Raw genomic sequence first — 26,224 nt, 5'->3', positions numbered from 1 at the left:
ACGAACCAGCGTCAGACCTCAGATCAAAGTCACCACGTGCACATAAATAGAACATATCGATAAAAATCTATCAAGAAATCAGGTTACCGATTGACCAAGCAAGTGCCGCCAATAGCTCCCTTGTTACAGCGCTTGTCACAATAGACACGGATGTTGATCAGTGTTATATCGATGCGCAACAAGACAAGTGTAGGGACTTACGGAGGACAGGCGCGGCTTGGAACAGTTCCGTAATCTGCGTGCAACTGCATCTCTTTGCATGGTTTTCAGTGAATCAGACACTTAAGTTCAAATTTTTAGCAACATCAATCTTCTTTCCGTGTTAGTGACATATACATGTTGTTCAGTGACTTGGAATAATTAATTACACATATTACGTCATTTTGAGTGCAAAATGTATGATATTCTTATGGCTTCATTTCGTAAATTGGAAGCTCGTGTCTTGGTAAGTAACCGTCTTTTTGATCTCAAAATAAAAAGAGACGATTATTCAGTGTTCCGGCTATAGGCTTATGTTGTAGTGATGGAGTTTTCATTTCGTTGTTAGTTTTTTTTCCATTCAAGAAAATTATCGCCAAGCAGGTCCAACAAACACTATTGGCACATCAGACAGTTAAATCTGAGTAGGACAGAAGGTAAACAGGGTTGTTGTTGTTGGTGGTGGTGGGGGTGGGGTGGGCGGGGCAGGGCAGGGCAGGATTAAGTAAAAAAAGGAGAAAAACTCTTGTGTTGTTATACCGGTATCTGTATGTACAATTTTCCACATATTTTGTCGTCAATGAAGATTTTTTGAATTTGTAAAAAAAACCGACTAACTTTCGGAAGGGTATCTGTTTGGTAAATATCGATGATCGTTGTAAGTGACAAAAGTAAACTTAAGCAGAAATCGTTCACTCACAGGTGAAATGAACGAAGCCCCAATAGCCTAATTTAGTATCAAAGAGTTGACTTTGTCGGAGTCGTACATGTATCAATAAACTACCCGAGGGCGTCTAACCTTTAACTACCTGTTTACCCGATCAATGTTAATCATACCTTATATCACATTATCTTTTTCTGTACTTTTCCTCCGCAGCCTAAGGCGATTTTTGTCGCAGCGACCTGCGACATGATCACAATCGACAAATATCGCTTGTTTGCTTTGGCCATCGCAGGGGACTGCGACACGAATTGGTGTGATTTCTGCCACGATCATCCTCAGACTCCTCGGTGATTACCAGTTTTACCCGCTGACGAGTGATCGTTTTATCGCTGATCGCAGCGATAACTGCCATTCGTTTACGAGGCGTTTTGAAGGACCGCACAAGCGAGCGATTTTCGTCACTGTAATTTGCGATTATATAATTGCCCATGTGCGACACAAAATCTCTCATCTGCGGGTAGAACCGGTAATCGCTGGATTTGATATTGGTCACAGGTCGCTGCGATCATCTATTCCTCTAGTGTCGCAGCCAGGTGCGATGACCGCCGCAAACGAGGGATCCCTGCACGCGATCATGACTGCACGATTTAAATCGCTCATTGGCGGAGCGCTTTACGTACAGAAATATAAATGGTATCGATTTTGACTGGGTGTCCCTTGTTCGATCAATGGCGCGATTTAACCATATCGATTTTAGAGTCGAATCTGTTGACAACATTATTTTAACTTGCCGATGGTAAGAGAATTCGTGGACACACCCAAACTGTGACACAGGAAACTGCTAGTTGACGTACAAAGACTGATATAAAAGCGCCGAAGTAATTTTGGTCTTGTGTGAACATGCAGGTAGCGTATTACGAAATCGCTAAATGAAGAACTGCGGCACCATGGAGGATTTCAGCGAAAGGCAGATACGACAGGCTGTTTTCCAATAAAATTATTTGCACCGCGGATTTGTCAAATGATTTTGGCGGAAGCTGACACTCCGCCTGACACTTAAACCAGCTCCAATGGTCAAAGGTTCTGCAGCTGAATTCACCGGCATAAATGATAAAATGTGTTCAACAGTCAGAGCTTTATAATCTACCTACAGTTACATCTTTCGCACTCTGTTTAAAAACAATAGCTCAATAATGATAACCCTATCATGTGAGTGTATATAACAATCAACCTTTCACGGGAAATTAAACTTCGAAAATACCGTTGCTATGGAAACCGATTGCGTTCTAACTAACTTCTGACAAAGCTGTCATTTTCTGGGCAAGACTCGCCAAAGGCGATACGGAGAATATCAAGCGGGAGAGTGCTCGTCCGCATCTTTTTTTCTATCAGTGTTCTGCGATATTTTGTAATTGATATAAACGATTTGTAATGTGTTCAAGCTTACCAACGCCCCTGACACAAGTCCGCCAAGGCTGACGAAATGAGCAGGGACGGGCCAGACCGGTCTACCCTGAAACTAAGTTACTAAAAGATGATATGCCTCTGCAAGGCATTGGGAGGCAAAATATCCCCCTATTTGAGCATACTAATACCACCCCTCACGGGTTTTTAAGGAGGGCACACTCATTTCCTCATAATCGAAAAAAAAGATACGACTGAAAAGAAATTACGTCGCTCGCCTTAGAGCGACGAGCGACCAATATTCTGCATACCAGACATTGACAACCATGTCTCGCTGAATCTTTAAAGAAAAATTACAGAAGAAAATCAATCTGAATGTGATAACAAGGCACTTAATATGCACAAAATCGTTATTATATCGCTCTGTTGTGATTAGGGTTGGGCGGCGTCGTTCGCATTTTGACTTTCAAAATGCATGCGCTGTCCGTTGTAAGCAAAAAGTAAGGTGTCGTTTTTATTTTGACCGGGGCGGGGAGGCTTTTTGCGTCGGGGGCAGCTAGTGAACAGTTATGTTTCTTCATCCAGCAAGCCGTCAACGTAAGAGAATACTTTCGAAATATGACGTCGTAAGTGCTTTAAAAACCTCATCAGCTATCGTACTGATCATAAACAATATAAGGTAATGTGTTACAATAATGAATCTTATACGGTACAGAAACGAGTAGTGAAACATATTAATGCCGGTGTAAAAGTAAAAAGTGTCCCCCCTAGAAAAAGTGTCCGGGCCTATTGTATTCTGACAGATTATGGCATATGGTTCTATAGAGGCAATGACCGTCAATAGCTCAGCGCATAATAGAATCCTTTGTTCCCGGACATTTTATCCTAGGACATTTTAAACTTCTACACCGGTAAACTGCCTATAATTGTACCACCTTAATACTTTACTATGCATTTAGTTTAGGTCTATAAAACCCCAGGCATATTCAAAATAGCATATTCAGGTCTGACGAATTGTCCAGAGCAGCAATAAAATATTTTTGAGAACTTTCAGAATATTTCATCAAATGTTTTATCATTCCTTTTACAGAAGACTTGACTGCAACTGTCGCGCCCAATCTAGCCGAGATCGATTTAAAACCAATCTAAACTTCAACGATCTGTGGTGACACAGTAGAGTCTTTCTGACAGCACGCAGTTGAATTGTTACGATTCGTTTTCGAATCGGCGGCGTTGTGACGAAACATGGCTCTAAAGACGTCACCGGACGAAGGAATATCACGCAAGATTCAAACATGATCTTACTAAATTAGCTAGATATGCTTGACAAGAAATCCAAGATTGGATTAATTCTAGAAGAACGGTTATATTACATCATACGATCATCCAATTTATGAGAAATTATTCCATCTTTGCTAATTAGCAATGGATTAATTAGGATATTAAGGAGAGATACACGAGACAGGCGACATGATTATGTATACGTGGATTATTTCATTTTAGGGAAGGGTGTGGAAATGACTTCTTCTATTCTAGCTTTCGTAAATTTCAAAAGAGGAACTTGAGTTTTCATCGTTTTCACCCTTCCAAAGGTCTTTATTCATTTATTGCCAGTGCGTCGTCATGGAGATTCATCTAAGCGAGTAAGTAGTTGTCTCATATTGAGATAAAGGCTCTATATTTGTTTAGCTGACCTTGACCTTGAACTATGACCTTGATCTTGACCATATCATCGGAACTGTTTCCTCGACCGGTTTTTTTAATTTATAATTGTTTTAGAGGTTTTCTAGACATCTCTTTATTCAGTTACTATAGAACAGAAATACGACTCAATCGGACATTTCTTTCAGCTAACCTTGACCTTGAAGTTTGACCTCATTTCAGTACGATGATCGGGGTGGTCATGGCGTCAGTCGTCATCGCCTTCTTCATGATCCTGACGGTACTGTGTATCTGCGGATCCTACATCGATGACAAGAGAGAAATGAAAGAATGTAAGTTGATCTACCCATCTATCTGCAAACCGCACCTCTGCACTTCGCGAAACTTTTCGAGATAGATATATTTTATCTTGCGGATTACAAATTTCTTCAACAAAAAATATTATCGCGAATTACGCGAAATTTATTTTTCGCGAATTTTATTTTGGCGAATTGAGTTTGAAATCCGCGAAAATAAATTGCCTACGAAAATATTTCGATTTACAGTACTTCGAAAACCTGTTATTATGGTTCTACGAACCGTATTGTTGAATTCTTGTTCAGAAGAGATTATCATTACATTTGTCATTGGAAATGCATTGTCATGATATCGAACCTGTGGTATATAATGAATTTGATTATGGAACGGATTAACCATTGATAAACTATCCTATTGAGCGGTTTAATCGAACCTTCCTCATGATATTAGGTTGCTGAACAGCATTGTTTATGATTGGGTTCATTCATAATCACTTACATCATTCAAATGTACGACCTGGCCGGATCGAAACTAGACTCTCTGCGCAGTCCATTGCGTCATCCTAATTAGTTCTCCTCATGGTGAGGGGCAAGGCTGGTCCACCCGTCTGGATGGCAGATCGAAACCGGCCAGGTTGGATAAATTGCTGTGTGGCAGATAGACACGATATCAGCATCCTTTTTGTGTCATAGTCTGTGCATTCAAACGTCCCTAAATCCTAGTCAAATGACTTGAAGTGGCTTGAAACATTTTGCCTCAAAACCAGCAATAAAGATACACGTGCATGTACCAAAATCTTACGATGCAATTTTAAAAAAAGAATAAAAGTCGAGTCGAAATTATCAATGATTGTAAACTGCGTGTATACACACACTCTGTATTACAGCGATGGCAAAAATGTATCATACCTCACTAGATGTTGGTATCCCTTTTAGGTGTTTCTTAAACCAACACAAACCACTCCAATATCTACCCAATAGTCCTTCTTGCATGAACGCAAGAAAACAGATCCGATTTTCTTCCAGCAAATGAGATCGATGGTGACATTATCGCTCGGGTTTATTGACAGTCACCCGCCAGGCAAAACCACTTGAAGGCCGCAGACGACACCACGCCCTTAGAATGTGTGACAATCCATGAGGGACTACTTACCGTAGTTGTCTTATGTTAAGCTGGTGATTGATGCTTTTGCCACAAACCATCGATATGTACACATTGGATTCCGAGAGGCAGCATTCTAATACACTATATCATGGCTAACGAAAACATTACAGGCTTTTCGGAAGGAACTGTCCACGTCCATTTGGGCCGCTGAGCATAAGTTACTTTCTTAAATCTAATTTTGTGACACAATGAAATTTTTGGGTTAGACGTCGGGAAATCCTTCAGTTTTGACGATTTTGAGGGGTTTCGGCAGGGGCTGTTATTTAGATTTCATCAACATTCGTCAATAAATGAGTGATACAGAGCGGAAAATGTTCAACAAATCAATGCACTACGTCTATGTACACGGATACACTAATAACGGTATCAATAAAATGCTGCTTGACATAACGACTATAGGCTGTCTCAATAAAGCCCGCAGCACACTAGCCGCCAACTTTGGCGACAAGAAGTGTTCAGCTGACGCCTCTCGACGCCGAAGTTGGCGGCCAGTGGATCCCGGTCAGAGCACACCTGCCCAGAATCGGCGTCCAGTAGCGTCTTTTCCGCAACTTTAGGCTGCCATTTTGAAATCATGTGACATCAAGACGCATACTGATTGGCCATAGCCTCGCCGCCGACGCCAATTCAGGCGGCAATCCGTAGCACACCTGGCTTCTTTTTGCGTTCAAACGCGGCGACACGCGTCAAAAATCAAACATGTTAGATATTTGGCGTTTAGTTGCGGCAAGTGGCGGCAAGTCGCGTTCGCCGACGCTGTTCGTAGCAGACTAGGGATTTTTCAGGCATTCAGGACTCTTGCGGCAAAAAACGCCAGTGAACGCCGAAGTTGGCGGCTAAGTGTGCTGCGGGCTTTAGCACTTCCCAAGTGGTAAACGCTCCCCTGGTCAGGGATATCTGAAAACCCAAAAGTTGGGTCAGTTCCAATGGATTGTCCAATCAATGGTGTTATTGTTGATTCTACATCCCCGGCATGCACACCAGAAATCAGCCAATATCAAAAGGCTCTATTGTGGGGTTAGTTCCGGTCTCTTTTGCTTTCGGATATGCGTAAATACTGTGGCTGTCATCATTTATTGTGATGTAATAAGTACATGGTTGCAACGACCTACTATGCTCGATTATCAAATAGAGACAGAAATGCATCGGTAACGTGGTTCATCACAGGTGCCTGAAATAAGAATTAGCCAATCTGTGTGGAGGACCGGTGTAATGTTTTTGAATGTTTCTGTTTTTGAGTGTTTCCCCTCATTGTTTGGGAACGCTCAAAAATAGATTGACAAGTTTTTCTGTGTATCCCCCCTATTGAAAAGTCGTGGTCTCTCTAGCTGCCTATTGTTTGGAAACACTGACACATGGGGAACAACCACAGATGTTACACCGGGTCCCATGCCTAAAAACCAACTGACTAGGTGAAAAGTTTTTCTCTCCAATTTCAGTGGAAGAAATAGCCGAACGCGCCGTCCGCAGACGAAAAAAACAATTGAAAGAGGAGAGACAGCGACGACAGAACGGAAGTTTTCAAAATGGAAGCAGTCAGATTTTCAGCATCACCAACGAAAACCGAAAATACAATAAGAGTTACAGCGTTGGTAATATCCACACAGCCGCGAGCAAAAAAGTGAAGCATTTTCAGAGTAAGCGTTTCTTTTCTTCCATCAGGATTACTATTGCTATGAAGATAGCATGATATTGCTTAATTACACCATCTACTCTCCTAAATAGAAATTCAAATAGCCCAAACAAGTGAAGTAGCACCTTGATAGAGCATGTATTTTAAAAAGACCTTGTCATCCAGGCATTCGGTGGTGGACTGTTTAGGAAATGTGGCATTACAAACAGAGAAGCCGCCGTCGGCGAAGTTAGTTACGGACCACTTTACTTCATGTGTCACTGAGCATTCTGCACTGTCATGACAGTGGTCAAGCCCTCATCCTCAATCTTATTTGTTAAAAAACGACTGATACCATAGCAGCAGCTGGACGTTAAATTGGCGGTCTCAAAATGTCTGATACGCTCAGCTGGGCAAAGGGATCTGGTTACTCAATGGTAAAATAATCAACGTATTCTACATACGAGGAGCCGATGTGAATGAGAAAGTGGATACACCTATCTACGACCTTGTGTAACATAATCTTACCCACTTGGCTGTCTATAGTCTCTCTTTGATAGTACATTGCATCAAAAATATAAAAGCGAGCCTTGTTTATATTTTTGATTGCATGCATTGACTGCAACAATTGCAAGAATTGAACAAAAGTTTCATGTTGATATTTCTGCCTTGCTCTTTCTTCAGGCTACCGAAAAAACAAGATGATGCAAGCCAAACTAAAGCGGAAGAGCATGGGACAGGTCAGAGAAAATGGCGCCTCGAACATCACGTGACAATTAGAGGACGATTTCCCATTGGCTCAATCGGCTTTTATGCCGAGCATACCATTTCGAAACGGCAGAGCAGTTTACCTGCCTTCGTGATGACGGAGACACCCAATGCGGAATTGGCAATAAGCAATTGTCAAATCGCCGCACCTCCGCACAAACCCAGTACATCTTTATGATCACTGCATTATAGATAACACAACAGGATTGCTTGCCGCAAAGAATGTATATAAATATTCATTATTGTCGTGGGTTTTTTTGTAATCGCGGATTAGGAAAATGTTAGGAAGGGCGAGACTTATTTCGTCATGATCTCGGAAGTATAGCTTGCTGGCATACATGTGCATGCAATGCGATAAAACCATTTCATCGAACACGTGTTTACGTTCACACCAAGGAAAACGGATTGTGCGCAAATGAACATAACATCGCCTTACTTCTCGTCATTGTAAGAACCTCATACTATCTTTCTATGCATAGAGTCTGATTCCCTGCCCAAGTGGTTTGCTAATGATTCCAGCACAGGTATTGTCGGAGAAACGGTCTCCGCTTCCGGAAGGAAAACAATCTTCGCAAAATTAAAAACAATTTGGGAGCTTGTACGTCATGTATATAGATTAATGTATGAAGGACGTGTTCTTACTGAACATTCCAATCGACTTCATATCCATTTTTAAGTTAAGAATTCTACTACATGTTCAGGCAGGTGATACCGTTCGCTTGAAATTGTTGCGATAAGAAAATTTGAGGCGCAAGGGTTGGAATAGACGCGCGCGACATCCGGAAACAAACGTCTTTGTGTGGCAATAGAGTGATGTTTTATAGGCCAACAAATCGTTAACAGCTGCTATCACGGACATTCGCTGCTATTTGTACAAAGTCCATGTTCGATGTTTTTCTAATCAATGCGTTAAAACGTTCCCTCCAACTTCGGAAATAAACCATTTGATGCTGGATGGATAAAAGTTGCAGTCGTTTGATTAAATGTATATATATATCAAATGATCAATACTCCACGCCCCTAAAGTGACGCTTGAAGTCTGGATTATAGACCACGTCATACTGGCGTCATATGGTCGTGCACTATTTAGAGGAATACGTCTGAAATTTGAGTAAATTCCGCTGATGATAATACTGGTAATTTTTAGTGATATGTAGTGTGCGATTTGAACATTCGAGAAATGAACTGGCACGGAAATTTACAGCACAGCTGCGACCTGCGATGACCGACGCAAACGAATGATTATCACATCGTGTGACTTAAATCGCAAGTCGTAGGGTCAATTTTTTTCGACCACATCGGCAGACCAACCAAGACCGATTCGGTGCGTAATCGTAATCTTCTAAGGGTCGTACTCACGACCTCCTGACAGTCAGTTGTGTGAAGCAGAAAAAAAACAAAAAAACAAGTAAATATTCAATAGCTTTATTTTGTAAAGTTACGAGCTCATATCTTCTCAATTCACTATCGATTTGGTGAGGGCCGCCATCTTGTCCGAGAACTGCTTACCACTGAGGCAATCGCCATAAAGGCAATACTGGAACGAAGAAAATTTAGTGACACGTCAACATACTCGTTAGCGGCAAATGTCATCATTGAAAAACAAATCTACGAACAATAGCATACTGTCAGCAGTTACATATATAGTAACGCTTTTCTCGAAAATTATTCCCACGGTGGCATTTTGCATTGCCTAAAACAACACTCTAGTCTAGTTTGATAGAATTCTAACATCAGCTCGACCCCTACCCCGAAATGGAAGTTGAAAAAAAACAGCAGCTTAAAATTGAGACTCCTTTTTACATCCGTACATGTATGTAGCACTTTATGTTCTTCGTCTGTTATTCTTTAAAATACCTCTAAAATCTTAAATTGAATTTACACTGCTCGTCCTTACCATACCTACCCCAGTTGGACACCTGAATCCAGTGACGAATGGAGAATCGTCGTAGGTTGCCACCCCAATGAAGTTGGTCCCTGGGATTGGGGACGTCTTTTTGCATTCACCCTTGGCAAACCTGCAGATCTATAGGGTAAGAACGAAGAAAAGTGGTGAATTAAGAGGAACCTCCCCATGTTAAGAAGTCATCTCTAGACACGGTGTCGTGTTGGTACCTGTAGTGTGATCCTGGTGAAGTCCTGGTAGTCTTGACATATATGTATACAAACAGGTAGTCATAGCTAGCATAAGTCGGCCGTTTTATATTTCAATGTAGTATATACATTTACTTACGGGGCGAGAATGCACTTCCTTATACGTGATCTTTGTCCCCTCCGCGTCATACTTGTCCACATTTATCCTACACAAGTGCTCTCCCGTATGAGTCATGAAGTTTCCCATAAACCACCGAGTGTCCGGTAGGAGAGCAGGTTTCTGCATGCCCTCTGCGACCTTGCTTTTGTCCGATCTGCGTTTTGGAAATAAAACAAGCAAATTTCATGTTCTTCGAGATCATTAAAAAAAGTTGGTGTGAACTAAAAAATATAATGATTATGGAATATTTTTCACCTTACCCCATCAGGAGCCTCAGCCTATCCTTGCTGCACACAGACCACGTGTCGCCACTTCCTGCCATGATGGCCTTCAGGTCATTGGACGAACAGCGCATGTCATCATACGGGTATATTTTATTGTCTGCCAAATTCTTGTGATACGGACTTCTTTTCAATTTTCCTTGAAGTTTAGCTCCCTGGTCGATGAGACCGATGCTAAAAGATTAAAATACTAATTTGCTACAAATATGTAATATCCTGCTTACATGCACAAACAAAGTCACAACGAGATCAATAGCAAACGTGTAGCTAACATGTTTGAGTATGTACTGGTCAGTGACCAGTTCAAAGTAGCATGCAATTTTGGCTCGCGAAGGATATATACCGTATATGTGCGATAGGGATTCAGGAAATTGTGGTCGTCCCTCTTGTTACTGCAGGTCTAACCGGGTTCTGGTAACAGCATCCCCCGATTTTGGTTGACAGACAAGTCACTGACACGAAATTGTACAAAGACCTGCAATGGGTGATATGAATAAAAACTAGTAAATGCTTTTACTTAAAACTTCACGTACATTTACACTAGGCATTTCTGTACAAAATAGAAGTAAAAGCATTTACTAGTGTTTATTCATATCACCCAATGTTTTGTATTGCATGGACCTTGGGCTTGCTTCTCGCTTTCCCGGAACACAATCCTAACCTCATAGGCCCTAGTCTGGTATAGTTCACGATGAAATTACTCACATGTGTCCAAGCTCATGAGAAATGAGTCTTTTATAGGCAGACGACAATGTGGTATCCTCAGTGATGACGCCACAGTGCATGTTTGAGCCAAGTGTGTCAGTGTAACTACGACCTGAAAAATATCCCCTAATAAAACAGCATAAAGCAAAAAAAGATGTCGAGAAGGGAAAAAAACAAGAGCGAAAATGCAAGTTGATGGAAACTGATGATATTCATTTGCATACGTACCAGCTGACCTCCCCATTCCGACTTGCTTGGCTGATTCACCGGATCGCCTAGAAATGAAAATAACAAGGTCACCCTCAAGGTCACTGCCAAAATCAAGGTCAAGGGCGACTAGGAATAAACGTGTCAGTCATGAAGGCCCCTGACAAAATTTTCAAGGCGATTCCTACCTTACAATCAAGATGGCCGCATCTATACCCAAATCTTGTTTGGTGTTCTCGTATTTACAGAAAGACCCGAGATCCGTCCATTGCCTCTGAAAGAAAGTGAGACGCTATCCGAATCAGATAATCGAATCAGCTACAGGTCGGTGTTGGTTTCCCACGTACTTAGTGAAGTTACCACCGGCCCACTAACTCTGGCCGAATGAAAAAATAAGATAAGAAGGCAGGCCTACTGCAGGTTTGTCAGTCGACCCCTATATATACTAATTTATTACTATGTAAAAATTTATTGAAGTTTGAAGTTTGAAGTGACCTGGAGCGACGTCAAACTTCAAACTTCAACGTTGAAGTTTGAAATTTGAAGTTTGAAAGACTCCTTCTGGGCTTTCGTACGAATGTCTCAAACGTACCCAAGTAGATTCTGGTACCACCTCGAAGTGTGTGATGACCACCTGAATGTTGAGGTCACCAATGCTTGGATCACTGAATGCTGTGTGTAACTGGAAATGGAGTAAAATGGTCGTTTTTAGATATAAAATCGACATTATTTTTGTACACTGCCATAGAATCTTGGAAAAGGAATATCTATGATAACGCTTGCTAATTTATTGAGCGCTACCTTCTTTCACAGCTTTATATCATGGTCAGAAAATATACGGTTGATATGAAAACTCGAATCCTGCACGGACGGCCAGTGTGTATAGGCCTAAAAGCATTGCAAGTTATATTCAAATTTCACTGAAAGTTCACGCGAAAGCCAAGCGGCAATCCAACTTACTCCGTAAATGTAATTGGACAGCATTGCCGCCTGAAAGATATCTGGGGTTCTCCCCAGCCTGTCCAGGAGGTGCCTCTTCACGAAATCATACATCAGCTCATCAGTGGCGAAGAGGCCGATCTCCAACCGGAGTGGGCGGGTGGGGTCTTGGGTCTGCGCTGGTGCTGAAAAGATAGCCGGCCATGGCGGTTATACGCGGTTACTTCGAGGTACTCTTTACAAATGAAGCTACATGTATAGAATATGCATGACTCTTAGCAAGAGTTATCGAAGGCTGTTTTTGTATTGATTCTTGGTCTCAATAACCCGGCCCCACACATCATGGTGGAAAGCACACGCACGCATACACTCGCGAAGAAATAGAAATGAATTTTTGGTCCATACAATCATGTAAGCTTATATCTAATGTTCTTCGAACAGTTGATGTTTGAAATCTTCCTCAATCTTTGGAAATAAATTTTAACCGGGACTTTAACTCCCTTCCTATTCGTGGAATCGGATATTAACATGTCTGTTTGACGCTTAGATCCTCCCCCCCCCTTGAACTCTCGGGACATTTTGCCAAGAAAGAGGCCGACTTTACATCTTCACGCATGCGTCTTCCTCCAGTCCTTAGTAGGCTTATCCTGAGAGAAGGGGGCCGGGTGACTGTCTTACCTGCAGCTTCGCATGAAGCAGCCAGAAGGATTGCCAAAGCAACGAAAGCGATCATGCTGAACCTGTTTATGATAATGAATCGAGAAAACGTAACATGTAACTTTAGAAGAGTTCATTGTGATATAATTTTTATCGACATTCAATCACTTTGATGAAAGATCGAAGTTAAAATTAAAGGTTTTCGTAATATCTCTGACTTTCTAAATCCAGTTTCAGAGTGATACTACAGGAAACCAAGGAAATACATTTCAGCTAACAGCTCCGTAAACCAATTTATTTTCACGGCCATGTAATAATTTAGCGAAAATAGCCATTTTTCAGATTTTCTTCGCCGACAAATTTTGTTCTCTCCAATATTAAAACCATTTAGTCAGTAATCTTTGCGGCAATAATATCACAATTTGACCTCCGATACGCGAAAGTATTAGGCTCGCGAAACTAATGCGAACATGTTGTATATACTTTACAGTTCCAAAATAGCTATCTGTACATCGTTTACGCCTGCAGTACTGAAAAGTCTAAATTGGGGGGATACGTCCTCCGTTCTATACAGTCAGCGAAGTTGTAAATGACAGTAGGAATTTTACATTGACAAGGCAAATTATGATCGAAAAATATGAATACGTCTTCCCTACCTCTGCTCTTGGCCTTTGATAGAAACGAACTGACAAGATGGTTGGCATCAATCCGTCACAGATCTGTATCTCAGTCATCTTGAATATATATTTGTTTGGTGGCAGGCTGGGTTCTTCGGCACACTTCTCACAACCCATTGATCAAGTCGCCGGCCTCCTCGGTTGGTTTCAGTCATTTTTTTGATTGGCTCTTCATCAATACGCATCCGGTGTAGAATAAAAACAATGCTTTTCATTTGAATGTTTGTAAGGAAAAAAACCAAGGTCAGTTATACATGTAGGCCAGAGACCTCTATTAGCCAGCGTGTACATTCTGTGTACATTTTAATGAATATAGGTTGGTGAAAAAAGTATACCAAGGGTGCTTTAATTCCCACCAAATTTTATATGTGTTGTGAAGAGGCTTTTATCGAAATAATAGTAAAAATTCAAAACATTCCAATACTGATTGCCTGAGAAAAGTTGATTTGTGTACAGCATTGCCATCAAATCGTCACTCGCGGACTGATATGGGCCTATTAGAATACAAGTTCTAAACTGGCTAGTGAGACAATATTTCCTTAAATTAATTATCAAAAAGTTTATCCCCGTTATGGCCTGGCTCTGTAGATTAAGAATCCACCAAAGATTGAAGAATAAATCCACTTTCACCCATCACAGTCATGTATTTACCACAGCTTCACAGTTCAGTACGGACTATGTGTCACTTCCGCCTGTGGATGAATACATGTCTCTGCCCTGTATGGTGACATGTTCAGAAACTTTGAAAATCGGCCCATCTTTTGTTCTGCTTTTAATATCTCTCTTTATTTGCACGATTTTGTCGATTTTGAAGCAATAAGTAGGCCTACATTGTAGAATTGTTTATAAAACAAGTTATGAGAACACGTGAGGTTTGTTCACAATTATTATAATTTGGCGGATGAATAATAAACCAATTTTTGTGAGTGATTTGGTAATTTGCCGGCGCTAACGCTCAGCAAACATGTAGTTCTCCACTTACTCTGAAATACTAGTATATTACAGAATACACGTGAACGGAAGTATATTTGAATTCTCGGTATATGATTTAAGAAAATTGAAAGTGATGTTTCACGAGATTTCTGATCAATTACATGTAATCACTACCCGAACACATTTTGTAGTGATAGCAATTTCGAATTTGGAATGAGCCTTCTGGGCTTTCGTACAAAAGGATACTTCTGGAAATCCCGCGGGTATTCCCCTCGACAGTGATTCACAGTTATTCATTTGAAGAAAACCCGTTTTTCGAATTTGGACAGAACAGCGTGTTGTTGCAGTAAGGGTCTATTAGTTCTTTGGCCCTGGACAGTTACGTGTAGTTTGCAGACAGAGGGAAAGTGAAGAGGACATTTGGCTGGTTCTTCCCAACAACGTGAACGGCGTACGGCTTTCCTCACTGCGATGGGTGACAAAACGAAAGGAAATAAATTATACGACGAACTCCAGGGGCAACTAATTAAAGATGATGTCCAAAGGATAAAAGATTATCTACATAACAATCCTCTTACACCAAACGTTCTCGAAAACTGCGGTACATCATTCACGGCTATTTGTCGTGAACTTGTGAAGTAAGCAACATATTTGAGTGAGACAAGTCGTATATCCATAGCCGATTTTGCCTACCCCTCCCACGATTTCGGGGCTTGTGTAATGCCCCCTGGTCCACAGGACTAGGAGCCGGATTATAGCGGGATTCCCTAACGTATACATAGTTGGGGTACATGCTCATCATGCAGCATAAAAAGTCACTATACGATCACTGTGCATCTGTAGTGTAAATGCACTAAAATTGCAACGTGACACTTCTCTGCATGTGTGTGCATGCATGTCACGTCATCTGCGAAAGCGTCAAATACAAAAAACATATAACATTTAATGATTGTTTTCTTTTAGGGAAAAGAAGATCATACCGGATGCCTTGGACTTCACTTTCCTTGAGGAAATGTTCAAATCATTTCAAATGCTAACGCTAATTGACATAGTGCATGAATTCGTTGCCAATGCCAAAGAAGCAAGGGAAGGTTTGTATTTTGTTGGTAGCTATAGTTAGCATAATAAAAGTAAAGTTTTTATTAATTGGTGTCTCCCTGATGAAAGGGCCAGCCAGCTTTGGCTTATGTGACACTCTTTACTTCCCAAACCCAATCTCTAATGCCAGGCGCCTGGCGAGAAGGCAGTTTCTTCTCTATTTTCAACACAATTTATAAGTTAATCTTAATTCACAGAGTCTGAATGAAGTTCATCGTCATCTTCCTCCATCTTGACCGCCATTGTAGTGCTTGCATCTTGTCAAGATTTAGACTGTATACATGCTTCCAGAAATTGGTGGCTTGCATTGGAACTAACTTTTTGCCCCTTGTCCGTCATTAAAGGCATTCAAGTGTGTTGGTCAACCATGACTATCTCCTTTGTCCCTCCACCATAAGGCATAGTTTCCCCTTATGACATCACTATTTCGGACACTCAGCGCCCCATTTCTGGTAAGGTGTATACCCTACATTTAAAGGGAGTGGGTCTTTATGACCACGAGGGTTTGTATCTTCTTTCTCGTAATCGATTGAATATCTGCATTTGTTTTAAGACAGCAGTGGTGGCAGCTCCCAATCAGTTATCCAGTCAGGAGTAGGCATCAATGCAGGCAACTTTCCAACCATCCAAGCTAGGAGTGTGACCATCAACCAGACCATCAACATCCCGCCAACAAAATCGGATAGTAATGTGGACGATGTGGATAAAGATTAGTAAAAAGTGCTTTTACTGGAGTTTTGTACAGAAATAGCCTACCTTGTGTAAAATGTACATATAGTTTTAAGTAAAAGCATTTGCCTAATGTAATCTATATTCGTATCGCCAATGGGCAAGCTCTAGGGACTTCGTCACTTGAGAACTGGCAATGCCCAAGATTTATAATAAAATATCGGGAGAAGACAGGAATTCGTAGTATTCATTCTAAGACACTTGGACATTGCACGGATGAACTGGAGTGCTTCTCGGGCAAGAACCACACGGTGACTCACCAGATTTTACTGTCATACAAATTATCTCCTTTGAAATTCTGCTTGATTGTAGCTTTATCCCTTGCATGACTGGATGACTTATTCTGTGTTCAGGACTGAATTATTAACCCCTTCTCTGTGGCATATATCTCGGCACAATTCCACACATTTGGTCTTTGAATTAGATGGCCTTTTTGAATAAAAAAAAAACCCATTGCTGATAAATGCCTTTTAGCAGAAGTTTTAACATAACTCCTTGAATTAAAAGATCAAGCATGCAGGAGAACAAGGATAGCCATGGCAGCATTTTCAATTGAATACGGTATTACACACTGCATGTATTTTTCTAACTTCGTAACCATGTATGATGTGTCTTTTTTACAACCATTTTTGTATTTGACATATAAGCCTTCAATCACCATCGGTCTGTGATGTCAAACTTTCTTTTAGAGGCCGCCCGGTATTTGCTTAGTCATGGTCAGACAATACCAACTGTAAACGAAAATATCGGCGGTTTTTTATTTCCGATATCAACGAATGCTCTGGTTCTGCAGTATAAATGTCAGACCGCATGTACTAGTATGATAACGTATGTGCCCCAATGCATGCGATCATCAATTCAATTCATGTATCAATATCAGAGTTAATAAAATGATAAATACATACCACATAGAAAAAATTTCTCGACTTCTTCAATTCAGGACAGGCACAAGCACAGTAGGCCTATATTATCTATAGTCAAGAACCGGTGTAACATCTGTGGTTGTTCCCCATGTGTCAGTGTTTCCAAACAATAGGCAGCTAGAGAGACCACGACTTTTCAATAGGGGGATACACAGAAAAACTTGTCAATCTATTTTTGAGCGTTCCCAAACAATGAGGGGAAACACTCAAACACAGAAACACTCAAAAACATTACACCGGGTCGTATGTGATGGTAATACTCAATAGACAGTTTTGACCAATACACCAGCTTACAATACGAACCAGCTTGACACAAAGGCTCCGAGATCGCAGCACGGCCCCAAGTATCTTTATTACTCTACTGCGTATTCTGTTCTACCCTGATTCAGCCTAATGCACATCCTGACTCTCATGCGTTTGCGTCACCACCACCGAGATCCCTGTATCGAAACATTACAGATGTTACAAGAGGGCATCCAACATGACTCTATAGGCAGCAGCTATAGGGGGGCAAGATAAAGTGACACGAAGCAGCCATTTGGGGTCTCTCCGGATCCCATCTTACAGTACGTTCAAACCATTCACACATGACCCAGTGCCGTTAGTGTCAGTGATATTTAGTCATCCTAAGACTTAAAGCTGAACTGCATGCACAAAGCCAGAGCACCCCATGCGGCAATAGTAAGAAATTCTATCTACCGAAAGGCCCTTCTGAATACGGCCTGAAACATGATAGACCTCCAATGCTTGGATGCGCTTGATTTCACAAACCAGCAAGCCGTGGGACGATGCAGACCTTCGCAGAGAATTCTGGAAGGAAAAAATAAACAGGTCCTTTCATCGGGACTCGAACTGTAGACCTCTGGTTTTATTTGCCAACGCTCTTATCCTCAAGGCCAAGCTCTGGTTTTGTGCATGCAGTTCAGCTTTAACTAAACTAAACCTGACTTGGCGTTATCTTCTTCAGTTAAAGGTTTGGCCATAGGCACCACCATTATGGCTTGAATTTCAAGTCCTTTAGCAATTAGAATAGCTCCTTCAAAATGAAGTGAATGCTAATTTAAAGGGTCGAAGTCGGTTCTCTGGAAAACAAAGAACTACGCTATAGCCAAGATGGCGGTGCATATGGTCAACCACGTCATGAGACAAGACCACCATTGAATATTCATAGATTGGCGTTCCAGACCTATCAGTTAGACTCGTGCATGTTTTTAACTATCAAGTACACATTTGGAGAGGTATTGAAAACATATTTGCTGTGGCAAGTCTACAGATATAAGGAAATTATTTGATGAAAAAATTAATTTAGAATTTTGCTAATTGGGGAATAGGGGCATGTTTTGAGATTTTTCAGCCAGCTGGCTGAAAAGAGTGGAAATAGCAACGTCTGTCCAATTTTTCGATTATCAAAAAATGTCCGTGGTAAACTACCAGTTTAATTTTCACCATTTACTTGCCCGACTGTCCGGGATATCATATCAAAATTTCAGATTCACAACCCCACGCAGTATTTGATGCGTCGCGGTCAAACATTTACAATTTAACTGCTAAAAGGCTTAAAAAATCAATGGTAGTATTGTCTCTCATCGATCAGTTAGTGGTGGCAGCACCACGATCGAGCTCCCGTTAGGGGATTCCCCGATGGAAATCCCCATGGAAATCCCGGGGTTTTTTTCAACGCAGCACAAACCCCATTGCTACACGCTGTACATGTATTATCAATGCTACCAGCATTTTAGCTAAGGGAACTAATTTTTACGAATTCTGAACAATTCTGCTGTTAGGGATACGGACAGTCCAATTTTTTTTGGCTTTACTTTCGTTTTTTAGCTACGACCAGGAGGATATTAAAGGTACAAGTATATAAAGCCGGCTTCGAAAAGGAAAGTGGAACTTTAATCAAGAACAACACGATGAGTGACATCCCAAGCCCTAACGTACTGTATATTGAACTCAGGGACCAACTCGTTCAAGATGAGGTAGATACGATAGTGGGGTATTTACGTAATAACCCGCTTACGCCGAGAGATCTTGAGGACTGCAAGGGGAATTTTACAAATATTTGTCAAAAGCTTGAAGTGTAAGTCCTATAACGCGAACAAACATTTTAAACGGTGAAACAGGGCCTATGGTGACTTCATTTTACCAATCTTACACACTTTCGAGCACCAAACATTTGACAAGCTATTGCTCGGAGGCCATGGTGATAATTTCCTCCGAGTAGGCCTAATAGTAATACTTTCACAGTTTTGTCGGTTTTGGATGAGTTCTGGTGTTTCTTAGATTGGCATCGGAAATGGAGTCACTAGTTTCACCTTCAAATTTCCTTCCATGCTACTCGTCGTCATCACTTTGAACCTATCGATTTCTATTGGTATCAATATTCATTCTTTTCAAAGTCAGCCAATCGTCCATCGATTCACACTCACAAAATTAGGTGTCGGCGTCCAGCCAAGGCTGGTCGTCCTTCACCCTCGCCATTGGGCTAAAAACACTGGCGCTATCATGGAATTCTGATAAAATGCTTAAAAAGCCATTTCATACCTGAATACGGCCTGGAATGTTAGTACAATGTAATTATATTTGGTTTTGCAAAACACGTTTTTGGATTTTTAGATTTGAATAATATCAACTGACATGACTAACAGAACTCAGGTCAATTTTGAAATAGGAACTCTTTTTCTAGATCTTTACGGGGCGGAAAGACATTCTATCACCGACAATAGACATCCACTGTCTCGAAAACATTGCCCCATGTCCCATTCCCTGTTCAACACAACATCCCACCAGTCCCCACCTCAGATGCATAGAGGCCTATGCAAAGCCATGGAGCACATTGTACACCAGCCAACCTCTACCTGTATGACTCACCATAGCATGTACTGAACACATTTAGGCCTATGGTAGATGTCATCAACATGTGAAACCAAACAGTATTTCATGAGAACTATCTCAGCCAACATGTCGGCGATTAAATACGATTGTCGGACTAATGTCAGACTTATATTGGGCATGTGGCTTTTCTTATTTCTAGCCATAAGAAGATTAAGCCAGATGAAGACGATTATGCGTTTCTCGAAAAAATGTTCGAGATTCTAGCATTGCGGACACTTAAAGACAGGGTGCGAAAATTTGCAGACCTCTGCAGACATAGCAGAACACCTCAAGGTTCGTATAGTTAGAATCTTTACAAATTATTGAAAGTTGTAGTTAATTTACACTCTTGAGAAGATAGGACTTTGAGGTTTTGACAAAACCTTTTAGCGTTTTTTTCAGCAAACACAGTCACATCCCTATGAAAAGTGTTTTACACTACTTTTATTATCTTGATAAAATGTAACCCAGAAAAGTTGGAGAATGCTTACTAACGTTAATTATCATTGTTTGTGATGAGACGATGATCATTAGAATTCACTTTGCCTCAATTCGACTTCAGCCTATGAGCATACGATCACCGATGGGGCCTCCGCCGTCAAAGACAAAGCTGACTACGCCGATCCAGACGAGTATCGAAATGATGGTCGTAGCCATTACAGGAGTTCTGGGCGTCCAGAACAAGTTGAGGCCACTCATGGACAAGGTTAAAACATACAGCTTTTTTTAAAATTCCCTGCGCAAAGTTACGGGGCATAGAGAATAAAACAAAACACCAAAACACTGGGACTGATTAACGCAGTTTAGTGTCCACCTGCAAAGGTATGGGGATATGTTTTAAAGACACTGATGAAAGAGCAGGGCTGTTTAAAGGCTAGTGGGTGGTGAGAAGGGGCTCAGGGCCTACCATGATAATGGCGAACCATATATAGGGTAACCCTATGCAATGTAAATGACATCACGGGGTTTGCCAGTTATAAACCTGATTCGAAAATCAGTTTCACCGACTTTCTGTAGAATGCAAATTAATGCATTTTTTTCTTGCCAGGTGGCAGTGACAGCACACTTCAGTCGACAGGGGGCGCTCAACCCCAAGGGCGAGGCAAAATAGGGAATGTCGGTGGACACGGTAACGTCGGAATCATGAGCGCCAATGCAATAACCATTAACCAGACCATCAGGGCTTATCTTCCAGGTCAGGCAGTTGATACGCAGCAGGAAGTGCAATATACTAATGCTGCTGACAATAACCCACAGGAGTAGGCACTCGCGAGCAACTGTGACAATAGTACGAAAACAAGCTGGTCCGAGAGTACTGTGTCTTTTAATACGAAAATGCGAATATGCGAGACTTTCGACTTGGCCCTGGCATCCCGGTGTAAAAGAAGTGCAAGTCCCCATGGAATCTAAGTCCGGTCCTTTTGTTAAAGTGAATAGAGTCGTTGAGTTCCTTTGTTGAAGATTATGTAGCTAACCCTAACCAGAGTCTTTCTATACAATATATAGAAAGACTCTGCCCTAACCAAACAATTAACCACATTCGTTGACAATACACAGCTATTGTTTGGGGTCTTGCATTCCTAGGACGTCCATTCCTTTTACACCTGTCGATATTTCCATGTTGAGGACATTCACATGTATATACAGTGGCCTATTTTCTAACTCCTTGATCGTGCGACTACCTATAGTTTGTTCTGTTTCACCAGTACAAAATCATCCAGTATGTACAGTCCTACCAGAAAGTAAATGTCCACAGGTTTTTTTAATTGAATGCGGTTTTCAGCAGACAATGGTATATCTAGTTGGTCTGATTGACAGTTTCTCTTCCCCACGTCATGGCTTCGCTGACGACACTCAAGTCTATGTTGCATTGCCAATAGGGCAAGCACAGCAGAAAATTGTTCAGTAAGAGGACTGCCTGCTCAAGATTCAGGACTGATTAGCCAAGAACATGCTCAAGGGGAACCCAACGAAAACTGAAATCAAGTTGTTTGGTTCTCAACAAGCTTTGAACCGTCTCAATATAGAGTTCCTCTCAGTAGCGGGGATTGACGTCCAAGTGACATCAGGACCAGTGAGAAACCTGGGAGTTCTTTTCGATCATACAATGTCAATGGAAAATCAAGTGAATAGTGTTGTAAGATCTGCAACGTACCATCTTCGGAACATTGGCCGGATACGTAATTGTCTTACCGAAAGTGCAGCTAAACTCCTGATCCAATCCCTTGTGTTAACAAGACTGGATTATTGCAACAGCCTCCTTGCCGGCATTACCAAGAACCTAATGCACAAACTCCAACTTACACAAAATCATGCAGCCAGGATAATAACTCGAACTCGTCGTGACCAGCACATTACACCCGTGCTCAGGAGGCTACATTGGCTTCCTCTTCCTCAAAGAATTGACTTCAAGGTGTCACTCCTTTTGTTTAAGTGCAAAGCTGACCTTGCCCCATGCTATCTATCAGATATTGTGCCACTGTATGAACCCAGCCGATCCGAGGTCCCAGAACCTAGGTTTGCTCCAAGTACCCAGGTACCGCCTGGCATCATTTGGTGGCAGAAGTTTTGTGGTGTATGCTACACAACTCTGGAACAGACTAGACATGAATGTGCGAAATGCTCCAACTGTGAGCACATTCAAAAAGGTGCTGAAGTCGAGATTATGGTGACTTTGTTTTCAAAGCGCAGCCGAGCAATCATACGTTATTGGATAATTGCGCTATATAAGTCTTATTTGAATTGAATTGAATCATGTATCTGTTGTATTTGGACCCAGCTAATCCTGTCTCTTCATTATGTAACAGGTAATTTTAAAAAAGTCCAAACTTTTTATTTTATTCTATTTTCGTTCTTTTTCACAATTTATGGGTGAACTATGATGCAACAAAGGTATTTTGCTTTCATGACTGTAGAAAATTCCTGCTTAATTCTTTCATTTTGAAGATTAGTTTCAGCTCGCTTACAGGTAATTGTTTTTTTCAGACAGCTGGACATTGCAAGGCCAAATGGGATTACTCCTTCAGAATATGGACAGCTACGTGGCATTCCCCCGAAGGACCATTGCGCGATGGATACAGGAGGAGGATGAATTGCGCGAGAGACACCGAGAATCCACATTATTATTATTATTATTAAAAACATTTTTATAGCGCTTAACGTTGTTAAAACTTCTAAGCGCTTTACAATTTATAATAAAACATAACATGATAGAATAAAAGTCATTACTAAAGAAAACGTGCAAAGGATTCAAAAGAATTTCTTAAAAATATGAGTTTTTAGTGCAGTTTTAAAACGACCCAGGGTACTCTGGCCACGAACACTATTTGGAAGCTCATTCCATAGCTTTGGTCCCGCCACTGCGAATGCAGAGGAGCCTATCACCCGGTTTGTGCGGACTTCCTTACACAGACCCATTGTACTTGACCGCAGGGAGCGTCAGGGTTTGTAAACTTCTAAGCAGTCTGCGAGATATTTTGGTGCGTAATCATGTAGACATTTGTAGACCATTAGATTAACCTTGTACTCGAGCCTTGCTTTCAAAGGAAGCCAGTGGAGTGCGCACAGAACCGGAGTGATATGATCCCCTCTGGACACCCTAGTGACGAGACGAGCTGCCGAGTTTTGAACCAGTTGAAGCTTACGCACATTGGCCTCCGAGATGTTATATAGCAGACTATTTGCGTAGTCCAACCGCGAGACAACTAAGGTCCGCACTGCACTTGTTGCTGCTGATTTACTGAGCAAAGATCTTATCTTGCTTATACGATAGAGATGGAAATTTGCCGCACGGCATACATTGTTAACATGCGTTTTCATGGACATTTCTCTGTCAAATGTTACACCAAGAATCTTGATGGTATCACTCAGCTCAATTTCAGTATCGCCAATTTTCAATTCAGATCAGACACATACTTCTGTAGGTTCTTTACACATGCAAGGAAAAATTCGGTCTTACTGTCATTCAATTTCAGTTTGTTTCTCACCATCCATTCCTTAATTGACTCAACACATAGTGTAAGGCTCGAAATAACATTTTGCACCACGGTTGGGTCAGTTGGATCAAAGATAATGTAGAGACCACTGTCATCAGCAAACAGTATATATGGCAGGAGGAATGATCGGATAATGTCGCCAAGAGGACTGTTGTATGCAGTGAACAAGAGAGGGCCCAGTACAGAACCCTGGGGAACTCCAAAAAGTAAGGGAACCTTATCTGATACAGCGTCTTTCACCGTCACCTCTTGTGACCTCCCCGTGAGATAAGATTTGAACCACTGCAATGCTGATCCGGTAACCCCGAATCTATTCTCAAGACGTTTGAGAAGAACTGGGTGGTCCAGTGTGTCAAAAGCAGCAGACAGATCCAGTGCCACAAACAGAACAGCTTTGTTAGAATCCATGGCATGGACAATATCGTTGTGAACTTTAAGCAAGGCAGTTTCTGTTCTATGCTTAGCTCGATATGCTGACTGCATTGGATCAAACAACCTGTTTGTGTCAAAGTGATCTGACAGCCTCTTTGACACAACCTTCTCAACAACTTTTGACATGAAAGGAAGGTTTGATACTGGACGGTAATTTGACGATACCTCAGGGTCTAGAGAGGGTTTCTTCAGAAGCGGGCACACACGAGCCTTTTTGTAACATTCTGGGAAAGTCCCACTTGACATTGATTCATCAGAGCATGCTCCGCACAAAACAGTGAACTCTTCACTGTCTCCATTTTCCGCTTACACAGTGGACAGTTCACAGTTGGCCAGATGCTTTCGCCGTCTATTATCCGCTTCTTGAACTAACAATGAGTGGGCCCATACGTGAGACAAAAAGTTACCAGATTGTGACTCGTGGCTGTGAATGATAGGACCCTGACCCCTGATCACTGCCAAACTTTATATGTGAGACAAAAAGTTACCTGATTGTGACTTACGGCTGGGAATGATGGGACCCCGACCCATGACCACTGCCAAACTTTATATGTGAGACAAAAAGTTACCAGATTGTGACTCGTGGCTGTGAATGATAGGACCCCGACCCACGATCACTGCCAAACTTCATACGTGAGACAAAAAGTTACCAGATGGTGACTCGTGGCTGGGAATGATAGGACCCTGAACCATGATCACTGCCAAACTTCATACGTGAGACAAAAAGTTACCAGATTGTGACTCGTGGCTGTTAATGATAGGACCCCGAACCATGATCACTGCCAAACTTCATATGTGAGACAAAAAGTTACCAGATTGTGACTCGTGGCTGTTAATGATAGGACCCCGAACCATGATCACTGCCAAACTTCATATGTGAGACAAAAAGTTACCAGATTGTGACTCGCGGCTGGGAATGATAGGACCCCGACCCATAATCATTGCCAAAATTCATACTTGAGACAAAAATTTACCAGATTGTGACTGCTGGGAATGACAGGACCTAACCGCCCCAACCCCTCATACTCCTAGCACATAGGGGAAAAAGGTCTCTTATTGTGACATGTTGTTGGAAATGATACCGCCTGTAGCCGCCCATCCTCACTGCTAAAATGAAATGAAAGAGTCAAAATTTCAAGTTCAAATTGTCTATTCGGCTACAGTCAAAAACTATATATAGAACAAATTAAAAACACGTGGTCATTCAACAATATTCCAGATTATCATACCTCATTAGTATGTGAGCCAATCACGTCGCGTCATTCACGACCACGTGCCATGCGATAATTTTGACTATTCCACGGCATTATTCCACGGCTGACGTCATCGATGACGCGATATTGCAAATGGCGGCCATTAAGATTTCGACGAAATCGGCGATAAAAAACAGCATATTTACGGCGTTTTAAGCCAGGAAGTTGCACAGTGATACTGTTAGGGTCTTGAATTACACCCACAAAGTAGGTAGGTTGCATTGGGTGGGACTGTTACATCCACGAACAGAAAGTACAAGGCATTCAAGTTGGGCCTGGACTCGCTTCAAACAAACATCGTCTGCTAATGAAAACACACACTGTCTACAGTACATAATGTACACGTCTTGGCTCCATACATGATTTGCGTATCCGCCGATTAAAAATCTCGCAAAGCCTCGTGAAATAATTTTTTACCTGACAAATAATTTTGACTATTCTATGGCTTGACATGCAATATTTATATAATATTCAATGGTATTCTTCGTTGCGCGATAA

At 41.5% G+C, this 26,224-nt stretch overlaps 4 protein-coding genes across 5 annotated transcripts; 3 read left to right on the top strand and 1 right to left on the bottom strand.

Moving 5' to 3' along the window:
- Window positions 1–159: 159 nt before the first annotated feature.
- LOC135499931 (uncharacterized) lies at window positions 160–9,154 on the top strand. The gene is made up of 5 exons (XM_064790993.1): window positions 160–445; window positions 3,357–3,909; window positions 4,151–4,260; window positions 6,829–7,026; window positions 7,686–9,154. The coding sequence occupies exons 2-5, from the start codon at window positions 3,890–3,892 to the stop codon at window positions 7,772–7,774; spliced, it is 417 nt and encodes a 138-aa protein (XP_064647063.1). The 5' UTR covers window positions 160–445; window positions 3,357–3,889; the 3' UTR covers window positions 7,775–9,154.
- A 24-nt stretch (window positions 9,155–9,178) lies between these two features.
- On the bottom strand, window positions 9,179–13,551 carry LOC135499930 (uncharacterized). Its single transcript, XM_064790992.1, has 11 exons — window positions 13,469–13,551; window positions 12,834–12,895; window positions 12,177–12,340; window positions 11,809–11,898; window positions 11,405–11,490; window positions 11,238–11,284; window positions 11,010–11,121; window positions 10,284–10,478; window positions 10,003–10,177; window positions 9,676–9,795; window positions 9,179–9,306 (listed from the first exon to the last, which is right to left on the bottom strand). The coding sequence occupies exons 2-11, from the start codon at window positions 12,886–12,888 to the stop codon at window positions 9,226–9,228; spliced, it is 1,125 nt and encodes a 374-aa protein (XP_064647062.1). The 5' UTR covers window positions 12,889–12,895; window positions 13,469–13,551; the 3' UTR covers window positions 9,179–9,225.
- Window positions 13,552–14,684: 1,133 nt separating this feature from the next.
- LOC135499531 (uncharacterized) lies at window positions 14,685–16,780 on the top strand. Its single transcript, XM_064790343.1, has 3 exons — window positions 14,685–15,060; window positions 15,386–15,513; window positions 16,074–16,780. The coding sequence occupies exons 1-3, from the start codon at window positions 14,894–14,896 to the stop codon at window positions 16,232–16,234; spliced, it is 456 nt and encodes a 151-aa protein (XP_064646413.1). The 5' UTR covers window positions 14,685–14,893; the 3' UTR covers window positions 16,235–16,780.
- Window positions 16,781–18,854: 2,074 nt separating this feature from the next.
- On the top strand, window positions 18,855–23,943 carry LOC135499790 (uncharacterized). Of its 2 annotated transcripts, XR_010449341.1 has the most exons (5): window positions 18,855–19,252; window positions 20,207–20,340; window positions 20,609–20,752; window positions 21,095–22,853; window positions 23,032–23,943. XR_010449341.1 is itself a non-coding variant. In XM_064790745.1 (4 exons), the coding sequence occupies exons 1-4, from the start codon at window positions 19,086–19,088 to the stop codon at window positions 21,307–21,309; spliced, it is 660 nt and encodes a 219-aa protein (XP_064646815.1). In that variant the 5' UTR covers window positions 18,855–19,085; the 3' UTR covers window positions 21,310–22,952. The 2 variants fall into 2 exon arrangements, 1 of the variants encoding a protein (XP_064646815.1); XM_064790745.1 differs by lacking the exon at window positions 23,032–23,943 and having other exon boundaries at window positions 21,095–22,952.
- The last annotated feature ends 2,281 nt before the right edge of the window (window positions 23,944–26,224 follow it).

Source organism: Lineus longissimus, chromosome 15 (genome assembly GCF_910592395.1).
Source record: "Lineus longissimus chromosome 15, tnLinLong1.2, whole genome shotgun sequence".
In the NCBI taxonomy this organism is placed as follows: domain Eukaryota; kingdom Metazoa; phylum Nemertea; class Pilidiophora; order Heteronemertea; family Lineidae; genus Lineus; species Lineus longissimus.
This window is presented reverse-complemented; position numbering and strand designations above follow the sequence as displayed.

What these genes read in the sequence shown, in the direction of transcription:
- LOC135499931 (XM_064790993.1), top strand. Translation starts at nt 3,890, where the DNA reads ATGGAGATTCATCTAAGCGA. An exon ending in ATGGAGATTCATCTAAGCGA is followed by an intron (nt 3,910 to 4,150) that starts GTAAGTAGTTGT and finishes ACCTCATTTCAG; the next exon opens with TACGATGATCGGGGTGGTCA. An exon ending in CAAGAGAGAAATGAAAGAAT is followed by an intron (nt 4,261 to 6,828) that starts GTAAGTTGATCT and finishes CTCCAATTTCAG; the next exon opens with TGGAAGAAATAGCCGAACGC.
- LOC135499930 (XM_064790992.1), bottom strand. Translation starts at nt 12,888, where the DNA reads ATGATCGCTTTCGTTGCTTTGGCAATCCTTCTGGCTGCTTCATGCGAA. An exon ending in TGCTTCATGCGAAGCTGCAG is followed by an intron (nt 12,341 to 12,833) that starts GTAAGACAGTCA and finishes CTATCTTTTCAG; the next exon opens with CACCAGCGCAGACCCAAGAC. An exon ending in GCGGCCATCTTGATTGTAAG is followed by an intron (nt 11,285 to 11,404) that starts GTAGGAATCGCC and finishes TTTCATTTCTAG; the next exon opens with GCGATCCGGTGAATCAGCCA.
- LOC135499531 (XM_064790343.1), top strand. Translation starts at nt 14,894, where the DNA reads ATGGGTGACAAAACGAAAGGAAATAAATTATACGACGAACTCCAGGGG. An exon ending in ATTTGTCGTGAACTTGTGAA is followed by an intron (nt 15,061 to 15,385) that starts GTAAGCAACATA and finishes GTTTTCTTTTAG; the next exon opens with GGAAAAGAAGATCATACCGG. An exon ending in TGCCAAAGAAGCAAGGGAAG is followed by an intron (nt 15,514 to 16,073) that starts GTTTGTATTTTG and finishes ATTTGTTTTAAG; the next exon opens with ACAGCAGTGGTGGCAGCTCC.
- LOC135499790 (XM_064790745.1), top strand. Translation starts at nt 19,086, where the DNA reads ATGAGTGACATCCCAAGCCCTAACGTACTGTATATTGAACTCAGGGAC. An exon ending in ATTTGTCAAAAGCTTGAAGT is followed by an intron (nt 19,253 to 20,206) that starts GTAAGTCCTATA and finishes TCTTATTTCTAG; the next exon opens with CCATAAGAAGATTAAGCCAG. An exon ending in TGAGGCCACTCATGGACAAG is followed by an intron (nt 20,753 to 21,094) that starts GTTAAAACATAC and finishes TTTTCTTGCCAG; the next exon opens with GTGGCAGTGACAGCACACTT.